The following is a 15,509-nucleotide window of genomic DNA, read 5'->3' as shown; positions in this document are numbered from 1 at the left end:
CAGAGAAACACCCCTACAGCACAGTTGCTGTGACAGCTACGGTTAGGAGTGTCAAGCCACAGGACATAGCATTAAGCCCACAGGAAGTGTTCAGTCAGTTGTTGACCCCTCCATGACTGTGTGGATCCCCTGGGCTTCATGTTTGGTTAGCACGCCATGAGAAGTCTGCAGTACTCTTACTGTATTGTGAGTCTTAGCATCTCCCCAGTTTGAGTCTTGAGTCCTTGAGGGGAAATATGGCATTTTATAGTTTATCATGAACCCTGTCATTCTGCTGTGTGCACAACACAAAGCTCTTCCACATATATTATCTCAGGGGCTTCTGGAAGAGTCCTGTGAGTTGGGACCAGTCATGCCACTGTCACTGTCTTGTCAATTGGTGCCAGTTCTGAATGAGTCCATGACTTGCCCACAGTCCCAGAGCCAGTGGAAAGAGCAGGACAGGTTTCTAGACTCTGATACAGAACCCTTTGAAGCTTACCCTCCAAACGTGACCCATCCTCCCTCCCTGAGGATGTTCATCTTTCCATTCACACACTGGGGGCCCTGTGGTGCAGTCTTACTGACCATAAATGGGAAGGCTCAGGAAGAGTCAAGTAATTGCTAATTTAACTCCAACCTGGGTCACTAGAGTCTACCTTTAAGGAACTTGGAACTTGAAAGCAGTGATCTCTGTTCATCCCTGGATTGTATGGACTCCTAAACTTAAGAGCTAGAGTCCTGTACACAGAGGACCTAGGAAACCCAGGTAACAGAGAGAAGAGAGAGGACACAGAGGCCACAGACAGGATCCTTAATCTCCTCAGTCCTGATTCTGTCACCTCCCTACCCTTCTTGTGATCTGGATCTTCAGAGATCACTCACATTTGGGACAATGACCCTAAGGTTTCAAATCCTTCTCATTTAAGCTTAAAACCATTGAGCTTCCTATAACAGAGACCCAGAATGAAGACAGACTCCAGGCAAGGGTAGTTTTTCTACAAAAGCTGCTCTCGAGGAGTATCCAGGGATGAGCATCAGGCCTCTTCTCCTGTAGGCTGGAGATAATGGCTCCCCAGTTAAGAGCACTTGCTGCTCTTCCAGAGGACCAGGGTTCAGTTCCCAGCACCCACAGTTGGTTTTACAACCAGGAGATCTGACACCGTCTTCTGGCCTCTGAGGACACCTGCACTCATTGCACATGACCACACAGGCATAATTAAAAAATAAATATTTTTGACAAAAGCTATTCTCCTGGTGCCACTAAAAGACCAATTGCCTTTTTCATTCTCATTTTCTCACAAGCGTACAGCGGGGTTTTCCAGAGGCTACATGACATTTGACAGGGCCTTCAGTGTGCTCTTGTATATTCATGAGCTACCTTCATAAGCTGAGTTTTGTCTTAATTTTGAATAGAGCACATCATTATGAGATTAATGCCACCTGCTATACCCAGAACAATAGCTTTGAGGGCTGTCAGTATTTGTTAAGGGTGTAAAGAATTCCTGAGGCAGAGAGAGAAGGGGAGGGGACTGCTCAACTACCTTGCTGTTGAAGGCCTGGTCGTCAGACCAGCAACACCCGGGAGCTTATTATCATCCAGGTAAGGATTTAGCCCCCATACTCCAGAACTAGCACACCAAAATTTGCTCTTTGGCAACACCCCTGGGGTTGGAGGATATTTGATCCCACTGTGAACCCTGAGTTTGCATTTGTGTTCATTAAATAAAATTATCCTGGGGTCAGGAGGCTGTATCAGCAACTAGAAAGTAATTGTAGCACCTCAGAGCGCATCCAGGATGGAGAGACACAGGAAGTGATACAGCGGGGTTTGGGGTGACGCAGGTTTTCCTGGTTTGGCGAAGCGGAAGCACGGGTCTTCCTTGAATGCCAGCAAGGAGAGAGGGTTAGCTAGTTGCTGCTCAGCCTCTATGGGCTCACAGGTGTTCACCCCAGTCTTTGACTCTCCAGTCTCATTTATAACGAGGACGACAGAGGTCTAGTTAAAGCTGCCTTTAGTGGCAGCAGCAGGGTCAGTGCCTGCAGAAGCAGAACTGTCACCAGGCTGCAGCCTGAGAGGCCAGGTTGCTCCCAGAGAAGCAGGCTGGTATAGCTGTGGAGTTGCAGTTGCTGGCTGGGATAGCAGTAGATTAAGGTGCAGTCACTGTGCTGAAATTAAACAACACCCTGGTGTCTTCGCTCACCACGAGTGCACCAACGATTACTAATTTGATTGCTTGATAATACAAGGATTAGTCGCAAGGACTTCATGAATGTCTTAGGTTAAAGTTGACATAGACACAATTATTAGTTGTTGGGTTTGTACTGTCCTTACCCCTCAGAGAACATATAGGATTAAGATTCAGAAAGTTAGCCACTTTGCTTCCAATAGGCTTTCTTGGGCACTCAGTTCTGACTCTGTGCTATTATTCCCAACTCGCTGATGGCCCAGGTCACAGAAGTTACATGATTTATGCAAGGTGCAGTAGGTGGTAGAGCTAAGACTGCCACTTCTGGGGTGGAAATTAAAGAAGGGAAACCCATCCAAGACTCACTACTGAAGGCCTGGCCCCCTCCGCGTGTCCGGAGCAGCTAGGGTCTTGTCAATGGTGTGTGGGAGGTTGGGCTCCTCCTGCGCTCCCAACAAGCTCCCGGGTGAGGATGAAGCTGTAGCCCAGACCACACAGGCGGATGTCAGGCCCCATGTGGTTGCTCCAGTGGCCAGAAAGTTCCAGCGGCAGCTGCACACCCATGTAAAGGCTCAGAGCTGTGGGCAAGGCAGCTTCCCACCCTTGTTCGGCCCAGAGAATTGCTCACAACACCCCCTGCTTCCTCCATGGCTCTCAGCATGGTGACATGTCCGCAATGTCACCGTATAACTGGAGCTATTGGCTGTCACCCAGTCATGAAGTTCAAACATGACTTTTCTCCTTGCCCTCCTCATTCAGCCAAGACCTGCAGGGTCCCGGGCCAGGCAGGACTCAGTAGGAAAAGCATAGACTTGTCTTCAAATTCTTTCTTTCTGACCAGATTGGGCAACACTGAGCAAGCTGCTTAACCTTTCTAGAATACTGAGCCACACTGTGCTGCCACATTTTCTAGTAACTGCTTTTCTGAAAGGGATGAGATGAGCTAGCTGGGAGTGTAGCTCAGTGGTTAGTGACCAGTTAGCACATTTAAACCTGGGCTCAGCCCCCAGCATTCCAAAACCAGCAAAAACAAAAATAATAAAATAAAATAAAAGAGAGGTGTGCTTTAATCTTAGTAAAATTTTAGCCAGGTATAACAAAAGAGTTATTGTTAAAAACATAAAAATTAACAATGAGCTGTTCTGAATTCTTTTCATCACTCTAAGACATCAGAACGTAGTGCGTATTTTGTATTTACAGCTCCTTCCAATCTGGACTAGCATGTGCTAGGCAGCCGTGTGCAGTCAGCGGCTGCTGCAATGCATTCTCGGAAACGGAGAATGCAGAACATAAAACCCCCAGAACAGCCTCATGGTTCTCTGTTGTGGGCTCACTCAGGAGCTCTTGACTCTGTCTGGTTTGAAGTGTATATAAGGGCCAGGCAGTGCTGTCGCTCCTGACACCTCCACGGAAAAGACAGCCAAGCCCTATGCACTAACGGCAATTTCCATCTTCGACACTCATGCCCGGAGAACCAGGACCATGCTCCACAGTGTACTCTTCAAAGTCTGGCAGGGGCAGGAGAGGGGTGGAAGCAGGTTGGGAGGTACACAGCTCTTGGCATTCACAACAGGCACAGCAACTCCACGCCCTATGCCTCCTTCAATGACCGAGTAGATGTTTCTTTTATTACTGCCGCGCACACACCACAGTGAAATAACGTGGCCAAGCAAGTTCATCCGCAGCTGCAGAGAACCATTAGGTGAAACCCTGGTGAGGAACATCGTAGGAGAGAGGCTGGGCCGCGACAGCCGCTCTCATCAGTTCAAACACCGCTAAAGGCAGAACGGCAGCATGCGACCTACACACATGAAGTGATAGGAAGTACGTATCGCGACCCAGGAAGGATGTTAGCCCCTAAGAGTAGACACACGCATACACACAGAGATCCTGGATCTAGTCAAATCTCCAAGCAATCATAGTGCTTCTTGACCCACAGAGAACATGATCCAAGACACCCCGTGGATTCCTGAACCCCAGAGAGTATTATATGAGCCCTATAATGGAATGCCTTGTCCATCTTAAGTATTTATCATGTGCCATGACCCCAATTTCTGTTCTTCTGGGGTGAAAGAGCAAATGTAGCACAAATCCCTTTCTCCTTCACAGTTTCACAAGGATAAGGGTCATTCCTGCTATGGAGTTTGCCACCCTTAGCATGTAACACTTTCCTCAAAACGTAAGAAGAGAACTTATGCTCTTTTACTTCAAGGAAAGTACTGATGGACTCTCTTTGACATATACGAATTGTTGGTATCATAACAATTGCACTTCTAGGCTGGTAAGTATAATAAGGGTTATTCGAACATAAGTACAGCAATACTACCAGCCTATCTGATATGACAACTGTTACATAATTAACATGCAGGCAGCATATATAGAGAAGACATTATATATATATATATATATATATATATATATATATATATAGTTATATGCAAGTGTAGTTAGTAGGCATTAGAACAAGGAATATTTGTGCCTTGTACAAAAATACCTAATAGAAGTACCCACTGGGCTATATAATGAAGTGTACAGGATCTACTTTCAAATACTCTAGAGGGAAACAGGCACATAAATCAACAAACAATAAGTAGGAGAAATGAACGCATCTGAGAAAGTGGTGGAAATGCTGTAACTGATGAAGACGGTAGCAGCCTGATAAAACTGCACCATCCGACAGCCGGCCTGCCCGGACTGAGAACTGAGGCCCTTTCAACAGTGGGAGCATCTTAGCACACAGCGTAGCCAGCACTAGACAACATGGAACAATCACCTGGGAAGGTGTTTATACTAGAGCTCAAGGCCTGATCCCAGACCCAATAACTCAACACGGGCCCTGGGTGCCTAATTTCAATAGATTCTCTCCGTGGCACTACTGTCTACACAGTGCAGGCTTACAGTAACTATCAGTGGGCCCAGACCCACAGGGTCCACAGCACTGACTTCTCACCCATTGGTAGGGATGGTCCTACCTAGTGCTGATAGGAGCTAGACCCTTGGCCCTCAAAAGTGGACTCTCCAGTGAAGAGCCATAGTCCTCCTCTGGAGGTCCCCTTCCACCCAGTTGTCATGATGCCCTTGGAAATCACTGGGGGTGATCCCAGAACACTTTCCTGACCCTAGAGAATCAAATAGAACTTCTGAAGACACGGTCTTAGTCACTCCCTTCCCCTTGGGAACTAGCCAGGATTTTCTTTCTCCCCATCAGGGTTTCTCTGCCATTTCCACCTCTGACCCTTTCCTTGTTCATTTTGGGGCCACATGCCTCTAAAGTTCATGCAAAATCCATTCAGGGGACCACCCATCACAGTCTGCCTCCTTCCCCAACCGGCTTCTGCTCTCTCTGCCCAGGGAAGCATGTCCCAGGGCAGGTGTCCTGATTCTGTCATTCTGGAAAAAACTCTAAAAACAGACCCTCCTTTCATAATGGGGTCTCAGAAAACTCTCCTCACCGTCCGCTCTCCCGAGCCAAAGCCCCTCAGAGAGACCCCTGCTTCCTCTCCTCCCTCTTGCCGGCTCTGAACTTTCCAGTCATGCCCAGCCTGGGCTTCCCTAGCATCTTCCTCGTCTCCGAGTAAGACCATCCGAGTGTGTCTACCCAGGTAGGGAGGGGACTACTGTCAACCCCAGCGGGACTGACAGCTTGCCAGGCCTTGGCGTTCTGAACTCCTCCTTCACGCCCCCTCCCCACTTACCCGTCCTCTGGTCCTGTTCTTCCGCTTGGGAATGTCCTCTTCCAAATCCTCCTCTTCATTCCCGTCTTCTACATTTTCGTCATTTTCCAAAACCCTCTAAAATGACAAGAAAATCAAAGACGAGACTTGAGAGATGAAACGCCACAGCAGAGAGAACCATCAAAGGGTACGTTGGGGTATTCTGGGGTTTTGTTCTTCAGCAAAGCAGGGGTACTGCTGCCGCCGAGGAGTGGGACGTCTCTTTGCAGCTGGTACTCCTTCAAACCCTCAGGTCCCTTCCGACCAAATCTTGCCAGAACACTGGCCTTTCTCAACTCGTTTTTGCCCCCACTCCCTAAAAAGAGGTTTTTGGCAAAAGCCTAAGAATGCTTTCCCACATGGGGCCAAGTTGCCTTATCAAAATGACGTGTTCCTTTATTTCTGAAAGGCCACCTGAGAACATAAAAAAGCCATTTCTCCTTTCTCTACCTTTGTGCAACTCTGCCCTGCTTGATGAAAGCAAGGAACTTCCTGTCTAACTGGCCAAGATACAGCCTGAATATGCTGCCTGGAGTAATCTACTGTGGAATTGTTTTTAAGAAAAATAAATTTTCCTCAGGGTGTTAGTGACACAAGCTGTAATCCCAGCACAGGAGGAACAGAAGTTCAAGACCACCCCCACCCAGTTACATAGAAATCTAAGGCCAGCCACGATCATGTGTGAGGCTCTGTCTGGGTGTGGGGGTAGCGAAGAATAAATAGATTTTCAGCACAGCCTACGACTTACAATAAAGCTTTAAGTTCATACATTCAAATGAGCCCCTCTAACAGCTCTCAGAGCACGGCAGTTTACAAGAGCCAGTTTCCATTCTAAAGGTGCATAAACAGTTTTGATGTTTACAGTCATCCAGCAAGGCCATGACCACAGCAAGGTCATCGTGGCGAGCTTCGCTTCCCACTCCTTCCCCAGCCCTTGCTAGTGAGACTCCTCAGAAGCCTTGCAACAGACACTCAGGCAGAACCTGAGCATTTATTCCCTCCACAGAAGAAAAAGGGAAGGCAGGAAATGCACCTCCAGGTCAAAGGTGAGGTAAAGGATTAGGGAGGATCCAATCTACCGGGGAGCAGGATAGGAAGAAATGGTCTTGGAGCCCAGTCGAGTCCATGTCAGGGACCCACAAGGTGGGAGGAGCTTTTCGTGAACTCACTTATGTGGCTTTGACCAGTACAGTGTTTTAAGCCTCTTCTTATTCAACTAAAACCTAGCAGTTCTTAGACTCTATAAGCATGTGTCCAACACTGACTACATGTAGGCACTATGCCAAGCTAAAAACAAATGGCTACAGTCCTGGCCTCAAGTAGACCTTAAAGCATCTGAAAAGGAAGACATTTAAACAACAACCCCCAATGCTGAAATGATTGCGAGAGAGAAGTTCAAGGTGCTGTGGAAGGGTGCTCCTAGGGAACTTTACCCGACCTGAAGGTCCAGGAGGCTTTGCTGAGATGGGGACAATGAGCAAGGAGATGGGGAAGAGGAGCAAAGAATGCAGGAGAGCAGCTCAGACACACTTCCAACTCGACAGTAAGGCTCTGCGTGTGAATGAGGTTCTGGACCGGCAAGAACGGTGAAGCAGTTAGAGGACGATGGCTTGTCCAGTGGAAGAAAGATCACGGCGTGAGCAGTGCCCAATGGCTTGGGGGAAGATGGCAGAGATGAAGCCAGAGAGCTGGCAGAGTCACATGGCACAGGACTATAGCTTCTGGTGGTGGTGCAGAAATTCCACCAACTATGAAAGGGCTTAGAAAGTGGTATGCGCTGCCTGTGCCAACTGATGTCACCATTACTGCTCAAACGATCTCTGGGAGAACACCTCTATGACTTATCTTCAATACTGGGAGTCCAAGAGAGGTTATCAGAACACCCCACTCTAGCCACATCTAGATTACTGCTGGTCACCCAGTCCTTCCAAAGGATATAAAACATGTCCCCTGACTTCTTCTCAGCAGCTGATAGCATATGGTGGTTTAGTGAGAATGAGCCCACAGGCTCATATATTTGAATGTTTGGTTCCTAGTTGGTTGAACTGTTTAGAGAGGATTAGGAGGCGTGGCCTTGTTGGAGGAAGTGTGTCACTGGGGGCAGGTTTTAAGGTTTCAAAGTCCCATGCTAGCCCTGCCCCCTCTCTCTGCCTGTGGATCAGGATGTGAGCTCTCAGCTACTCCTCCAGAACCGTGCCTGCCTGCCTGCCTGCTGACGATGATCATAGGCTAACCCTCTGAAACTGTAAGCAAGGTCCCAAGTAAATGCTTTCTCTAGAAGCAACCTTGATCACGGTGTTTCATTACAGAAATAGTAACCCCAAACTAAGACACAGCACTCACAGATAACTCGGTCAACCTCAACATCAAAGAGAAATGTCCTTGTCTGCTGGACATGGCCACTGGCCCATAGCTCAGAGATGCTGACTGGGGTCCAGAGCAAGTGTCTTGGCTTCCTGACCTTAAAATGGGATCACTAGTCAAGCCAGGCAAGGCCGGATCAGATGCTCTACCACCTTGGGTAAAAATTGTGGGATGGATGCTAGGTACCACTGTGGGTACTGCTGTTGACTGTATCTTACAAACCTCCCAGGTCTTGAACCCATTAAATCACAGCAAGTTCCAAGTGCTGGTACGTAAAGGCCATTGCTTCTGGCATCTCAGTACATTTCTGATATCCCTGTTATATTTCACAACAAGGGGCTTGTTTCACACAACATGGATTCTGGGATGGAAAGGGAAAAAAAAATAGGTAAAGGCCATTGGGCAGGTTCCTAAGTGTCTTACGATCTCTTAGTTTAGGAACAATCTGATTGTTCCCTGAGGTTCCATCCTACTTGACGCCAGCTTGTAACTCTAGAAGCCTGAGTCTAAAACACCAGCCTCCAAGACACTACCCCCTTGTGCTGTCATTTCCTGCCACACTACCCAACTCATTCCATGGGAGGAGACATGAGTTCCTAGCAAAGGAAACCTCCACTGGGATTCAGGATGGTGAGCAGGAGTCAGGAGGTCGGAGTGAAGGATGGGGGACATCCAACATAACTGACACCTCCCCACCACCCTGTCACCTGCTGGCAGCCTTTGTCCATAGACTTCTGAAAAACAGATACATTGAAAATACCTTTCCCTGTTATTGCTCTAGATAGCCTTGACTGTAATGGTGACAATAATTTGTGCTTGTGTTTTTAACAGTAAAGAGGGAGAAAGAAACAAGGAGGAAGAAAGGAGAGAGGAAGGGAAGGAAGGAGGGATGGAGAGAGGAGGAGGAAGGGGGAGGGAGGGGGAAGAAGGGAGGGAAGGATCTCCTAACTGATCAGTTCCACTACCACCCCTGCATTGTCTCTTCTCCATGCAGGGCAGGAATGGAAGGAATCTTTATAAAATCCAAATTCACTGCCCTGGACAAAATCCTCCAATTGGCCTCCTTCTCGTTTCACATGAAGAAGCCACAACTAGGTCTCCTGAGGCCTGAAGGGGCCGGCTCCTGCCCACCTGTCCTGCCTCCCCACCCCCAACACTGTTCTCTGACCACGGGGCCTTCTATCAATTCACTGGACAAGATGGGCACTGACCTGTCTCAGAGCCGTCACCCTAGGGATCTTACATCCCTGGTTCCCATCATCCCACAGGACTGTGGTTAAACCCATGTCCCTTAGGACACTGCCTACACTCTGCCCCTCCTTCAGTGCCGCTTCCTCCTACTGGTCTTCATTCATCCAAAACTGTAATTCTCTTATTTGTTCGCTTGTTTTCCTAACTGCATGACACGCTCAAATTCAAGTGGCCACCAGCACCCCAGTCTCTGTTCAAAAGAAGCCACTTCTATCAGTCAAGTGCATACGTGAATTGTTGAGTAAACGTGAACGGAAAAGAACACAGATTTATTATCTATGCCATTTTGCAATGCAAAGTCAATAAGAACATAAGTGGTTCGTGGTCTACTTTCAGCTTCATGCAACCTGGACAGCACAGTCTCACGCTGTGCACTGGCAGCCACACTGCCAACACCAGGGCTGATGCCATGATGGTGATACAGTGGCCCTGGACAGCGCAGTCCCACACTGCGCACTGGTGGCCACACTGCCAACACCAGGGCTGATGCCATGATGGTGATACAGAGGCCCTGGACAGCACAGTCGCACGCTGTGCACTGGCAGTCACACTGCCAACACCAGGGATGATGCCATGATGGTGATACAGTGGCCCTGGACAGCGCAGTCCCACACTGCGCACTGGCGGCCACACTGCCAACACCAGGGCTGATGCCATGATGGTGATACAGAGGCCCTGGACAGCACAGTCGCACGCTGTGCACTGGCAGTCACACTGCCAACACCAGGGATGATGCCATGATGGTGATACAGTGGCCCTGGACAGCGCAGTCCCACACTGCGCACTGGCGGCCACACTGCCAACACCAGGGCTGATGCCATGATGGCGAAACAGTAGCAGCATGTCTCCTGGCCCAGAACCACATGAAAGCAGCTCAGATTTGCTCCCAGCTTCACAGTGTGTCACTAGCTATCCGGGCTTCTGGGCACCAGCTCTGTACCAATCACTGATTCTGTCAAAGTATACTAATGGAGCAAAATACTAGCAACGGGGCAGCAGGGCATACAGAGATGACAGGCCTTGCTTCAAACTCTGCACGTCCAAACACGGGGACTAATGCACAACTAGCTAAACACACACACACACAGTGAAGAAAGTGAGAAGTTTCCCAAACACCTAAGTTTAAAAAGTCTGCTCTGGTTATGGGGGACCAAGAAAGGTTGGATGGGGAAGGTGGCGGTGTGGCTAGGCCTAACCACTGAATGGAATTGTAGGTAGAAGAAAACATGGACCAGAGGCTCAGAGAGAGATGGCTGAGGAAGGGGAGACAGAGTCTGAACACCGGCCTAAAGCAGAAAGGGAACACCAAGAAGCCCATGGCTACCGCACTAGGTTTATTTAGTGGAAGCAAAAGATATATTAGGAAGGAGGTGATAGAGGCAGAGCTGTGCTTAAGACTAACGTAGCAAAGCAGGGCAAGTGGGACAGAGGGAGGATCAGAATCAGGGTCCCCAGTCATCCACTCAAGCAGGCGTTTTTGTGCACCTGCATCAAGCTGGGTTTGCGTACTTGAGATGAGTTAGTGAGAAGGTAGTCAGAGGCCGTCCACCTTGGCGGGTTTACATTCCACCAGGAGAATAAACAATCACGAAAAATAAAATCCAAAGAATACTAAATGATGATAAGTGCATTATAAAAAGAAAAAAAGAGAAGCAGAGACAGGAATGAGATGGGTGCAGGGCATTAATCACAGTGGTCAGGGCACCCAAAGGTGAGATGAGAGCCCCCGTATGTCTTAGGAAGGACTTTCCACACAGAGCAAACAACCAGGGCATGTCCCATCCGAGAGAGGCAAGAGGCCTTGTTTTCCCTCAGGTGTAAGCAGCCATAGGAAGTCCTCCATCCTCTCGGAGGACTAGTGCTCAGCACTAGAAGGAAAGGAGCTGTGACATCCTGAAAAGTCGTGGAGAAAGAGTCCATGTGTGTTTGGTGACAGAAGCCAATCTGCAAGGGGTACCCGTGTAGTAAGACAGGGGGGTGGGAGAGAAGGTTCTAGCTGGGGGCTGTGAGCAGAAGGTGGCGGGACACCGTTGGTTTAGGGCAATAAATGTATTCCACCCTACTAGATGGACACGTAGCATTATCCATTTGTCCAAGCACGCTGCGTGTGGCACACCAAAAGTGAGCATTAACATAAACGTGGATTCTGGGGGAGAAAGGCCTCTGGAAGGCAGCTCACCAATGGAAACCAAGGCGGAGGGTGTTGTGATGAGAGATGTTAGGCGTGGGGAGACAGGAGAGGTCAGGAATCCCTTCACCTTTTCTCTCCATTTTGCTCAGGTTTTAAAGAGATCTTTATTTTAAAGACTTTCTAGGGCATGAGTGGAGCAACCATTGAGAAAGCAATTAGACACTCAGCTCAGGGAAAAGTACGGACGGGGTGATCAGGACAGCAAGAGGGATATGGGACAGTGGGCTACACCGATTCCTCCTAAAGACACTGCAGACAGGATTGCTGACGCCTAGGGTGCTGGGTGTAAGGTAGACAGGAGCATCAAAGATGACACCAGGGTGGCTATGTCTAAACTAGTAAAGATCTCCTTGAAGGCTACAACTGAGGAAAGAGAGGTGGGGGTAAATAGATCAGGTGGTGGTAACTAAGTGCAGATTTGATCATTCATCTTCCCACTGGAAGGACAGAGGAAGGCAGATTCAGATTCGCCCAGCATCTTCATAGAAAGCCAACTCCATGCTGGCACATGCAAGGTCTGAGTGCATCATAGTGAACACACCACAGTCCCTGATGCAAAAGTATTTACAAAGCAACAAAATGATATTTGTTATTATTACTATTATTAATGAAGATTTTAGTAAATTAGTGAAGCAATCAAATTATATATCAAATTTAACATAAAATGAATGAATATGAGATGTACGACATAAAATATAAAAATTAATATATAATACAAATTAATCTGAATATAATTTAATTATATTTCATTGTCAATAATATGTCTGGATTAATTGATATTATAATGCTCTGTACTCCACAGAGTATTAGATAACAGGGATCTGGGCTACATTGAGAATGAGAAATGGTAGGCGCCATCACAGTGATGCCTAAAAGCTTTACAGGTGGTGTCCATAGAGGGTAGTGGGCACACGAGGACCGAAGCAACTGTCCCTGTCTGAGGGGGTAACTAGGCTGGCTTCAGAGGATGGCTAGGTGGTGCTGGGAGGGGCTGAGAGATCTGGTGATCTGGAGTTCAGATTAGGGTGTAAGGAAAGGGGCAGAGGTGAGGCAGGGACCCCATCTCTTGAGTCTAGATGATGGGCTGCTTATTCCACAAAGGTAAGGACTCAGTCTATCTTGTTCCCGCTATGTCTTTGGGACTCAGCACAGTAGCTGGTGCTCAGAAAGCTCAGCAGATACCTTTTGAGGACAGAAACAAGGAAACCAGGGAATAGATTGGAGGGAACAATGATTTTATTTCCCCTGGGGTGGAGGGATGCTTTCAATTTAAAAGAAGCTCTAAGCTTCCTGGTAGTAGTTTTCAAGAACCTTGGGACACAGATGCAGCCCTGCCCTAGAGGGCAGCGAGGTGCCAGGTGAGGATGTTCAGGGGCTCCCGTGGCAGAGGCAGGGTACCTGTATTTCCTGGATGCTCTCCTCTTCTCTGGCATCCACCTTCTTCTCCACTCCCTCGCCACGAAGCAAGGCCTCCAGTGTGGTACTCTCAGAAGTGAAGCCATCTTTCTTCAGGGGCAGCTCTACTTCTGGAAAAACCAACACAGACAGACTGGTCAGGCACCCAGAAGCCGGCGGGACGAGAAGGGTGATCTTTGGGAACACGCAGAGTTCTTGGGGAGGACTCAAACGGCCAGTGCCATCGCCTCTTGACAAGCAGACCAGGGAACACTCGGGTCAGGTTCGACTTCTCCACCACTGCAGAGTCCCAGAGAAGGTCTCAGTCCTGCCCACTCCAGGGAGCAAGCTGAGGTAGAGCAGAGAGGGTGCCCTCTAGAGGTAAGATCAGACTGCCTGAGTCTCAGCCCTGCCTTTGCCACTCTGAGGGTGTGGTTTAGGGCAAGATGATCAAGGAGCCTGGAGCCCACTTCTCCACCAATAAAGAGGATAACAGGGCCCAGGACCACAAGGCTTTTAAAAACGTCCAAGCACACTAACAATGTCTGATTACGATTGTCTCCAAGGTCTCCCCTCGGCCATGCTGGCTGCTCAGCTCTGCTTTGTTCCATAAAAAGCTATCAGCATCAGAGAGGCTGTTCTCATCAACTCAAGGGGAAGCAAAGGCCCCAGACCAATGGAAAAAGAATGACAGGAATGTCCAACAGACCCCGGAGCAGCAGGGTAGGAGGCCATTGCCATGCCATAGGAAAACTATGGCAAGAGGTCCAGTGCTCGCAAACCTGAAGCAATCAGCAAAGAGGGGCATTTTCTACCGTTATTAGCAGCTATCCTGCTGGGCCTGCGAGTCAGTGGGTGCTGTAGTTGGACACAGAAAGTCCCATTCCCCTCAGTGCTCATGTGTTAAAGGCTTGGTTCCCCGGTGGCACCATTGAGAGATGGAGGGACCTTTCGGAGAGGGGTCCTGGTAGAAAATGCCGTGGTCTCTTCTTCCCTTCTCCCTTTCCGGCCACAAGACAAGCAGTTTGCTCTCTATCATTGACATCTGGGGAAGCCCCAAAACTGGGTCTGCCTGGCCAAGAATTAGAATCTTGAAAACTGTCAGCCAAAATAAGCCATTCTCTTTTTAAGTTACTATCTCTTATAGTCACAGAAGGCCAGTAAAGCAAAGATAGGGCTGGAAGCAGCCTGCTTCTGAGAGAGATCAAAGAGAGCTTCTGACTCTTCCCCCAGGTGCTTCCCAAACCCTAGGTGCCCCCAAACCTGAAATACTCCCCAAAACTCTTGACAGAGAATTCTAAATTAAAAAAAAAACAGAAAACTATTTTAAAAGTATTAAGTGATATTTTGCTTTACTACATAATTTTCCTCCAATCTCTCCTTGATCCCAGACCTCACCTACACACATACACATGCACATGCATGCGCGCGCGCGCGCACACACACACACACACACAAGAGGGTACATGGAGGGGTGGAATTAGATGTGTGGTCCCTGACAACTAAGGTAGTCACAAGAACAACCAAGTGAAAGCAATCTCTCGTTCGCGTGGGAGAATCGAAGATCTAAAGTAGTGCTCCTTGACAGAAGTGTGGAAGGACAAAGGGAGTCAATGCAGAATAGTGGTCGAGCCAGGGGACCATCCCACTGCTGTTCTAGAGAGACGAGGTGGGAGGGTTGAGGGGTCCTTGCCAAAGTCCCACACAGGGCCTGGGGCTTGGAGCATAGGCACTCAAGGCCTGGTAAACCCAGGAACCAGTGCGCGGCACTGTCTCCTCTCATCTTCCATCTCCGCTCATATTGGCCAACTTCAGAGCCAGTGGACAGTGGGCTCAGCTGAAATGGCCCCCCGAGGTCAGCTTTCTCCAGAGCCAGTGGACAGTGGGCTCAGCTGAGACGGTCCCCCGAGGTCAGCTTTCTCCAAGGCACAGAGCACTATAAAGACAAGGGGGAATCTAGAAGTGGAAACGGTGACACCATCACAGCCTGCGCCCCCAGGCTCTCTCCAGGCTCCATGGGAATGCCACCTGCTGCTTCCATCCATCGCCTCCACCAAAACTCGTAGGCTGACAGAAGGCCACTGCAGCATCCTTAACTGAAGACACATGCTGGGAGGGGCTCACCACCAGGGAAGGTTGGAAGAGGTATCTGAGGTCTCTTTTGAGAACTCTCTTACAGAGAGAGAGAGAGAGAGAGAGAGAAAGGGGGGTGTACACCCATCGAGAACCATTATCTGGGTCAGCAAGATGGCTCTATACACACACACGCACACACAATTTTAAAAAACACAACCACTGGATCAATAAAACTTTACCATCATCTATTTGATCAGTAAATATCTACTGAGCACCTGTCATGTGACTAGAGACACGCAAGGTGACCAAATAATAGCAGAACTGTCTTTGGATATAGCTATAAAATGTCAA

The 15,509-nt window shown here is 48.6% G+C and overlaps 1 protein-coding gene across 3 annotated transcripts in view; it reads right to left on the bottom strand.

Annotated features, from left to right (window-relative positions):
- The window catches only part of Dpf3 (double PHD fingers 3), a 268,414-nt gene that overhangs the window by 103,505 nt on the left and 149,400 nt on the right, over positions 1-15,509 (bottom strand). For all 3 annotated transcript variants that reach the window (XR_009057826.1, XM_057782334.1, XM_057782335.1), the window contains exons 4-5: positions 13,086-13,213; positions 5,864-5,959 (exon numbers count right to left, since the gene is read on the bottom strand). Coding sequence is in view for 2 of the 3 variants with exons in the window: in XM_057782334.1 (XP_057638317.1) it covers positions 5,864-5,959; positions 13,086-13,213 (224 nt within the window). In the remaining variant the exon portion in view is untranslated. The remainder of the gene's footprint in view (positions 1-5,863; positions 5,960-13,085; positions 13,214-15,509) is intronic.

Source organism: Chionomys nivalis, chromosome 10 (assembly GCF_950005125.1).
Source record: "Chionomys nivalis chromosome 10, mChiNiv1.1, whole genome shotgun sequence".
Taxonomy (NCBI): domain Eukaryota; kingdom Metazoa; phylum Chordata; class Mammalia; order Rodentia; family Cricetidae; genus Chionomys; species Chionomys nivalis.
Note: the sequence above shows the minus strand (reverse complement) of the source record. Positions and strands in the feature narration are given on the sequence as shown.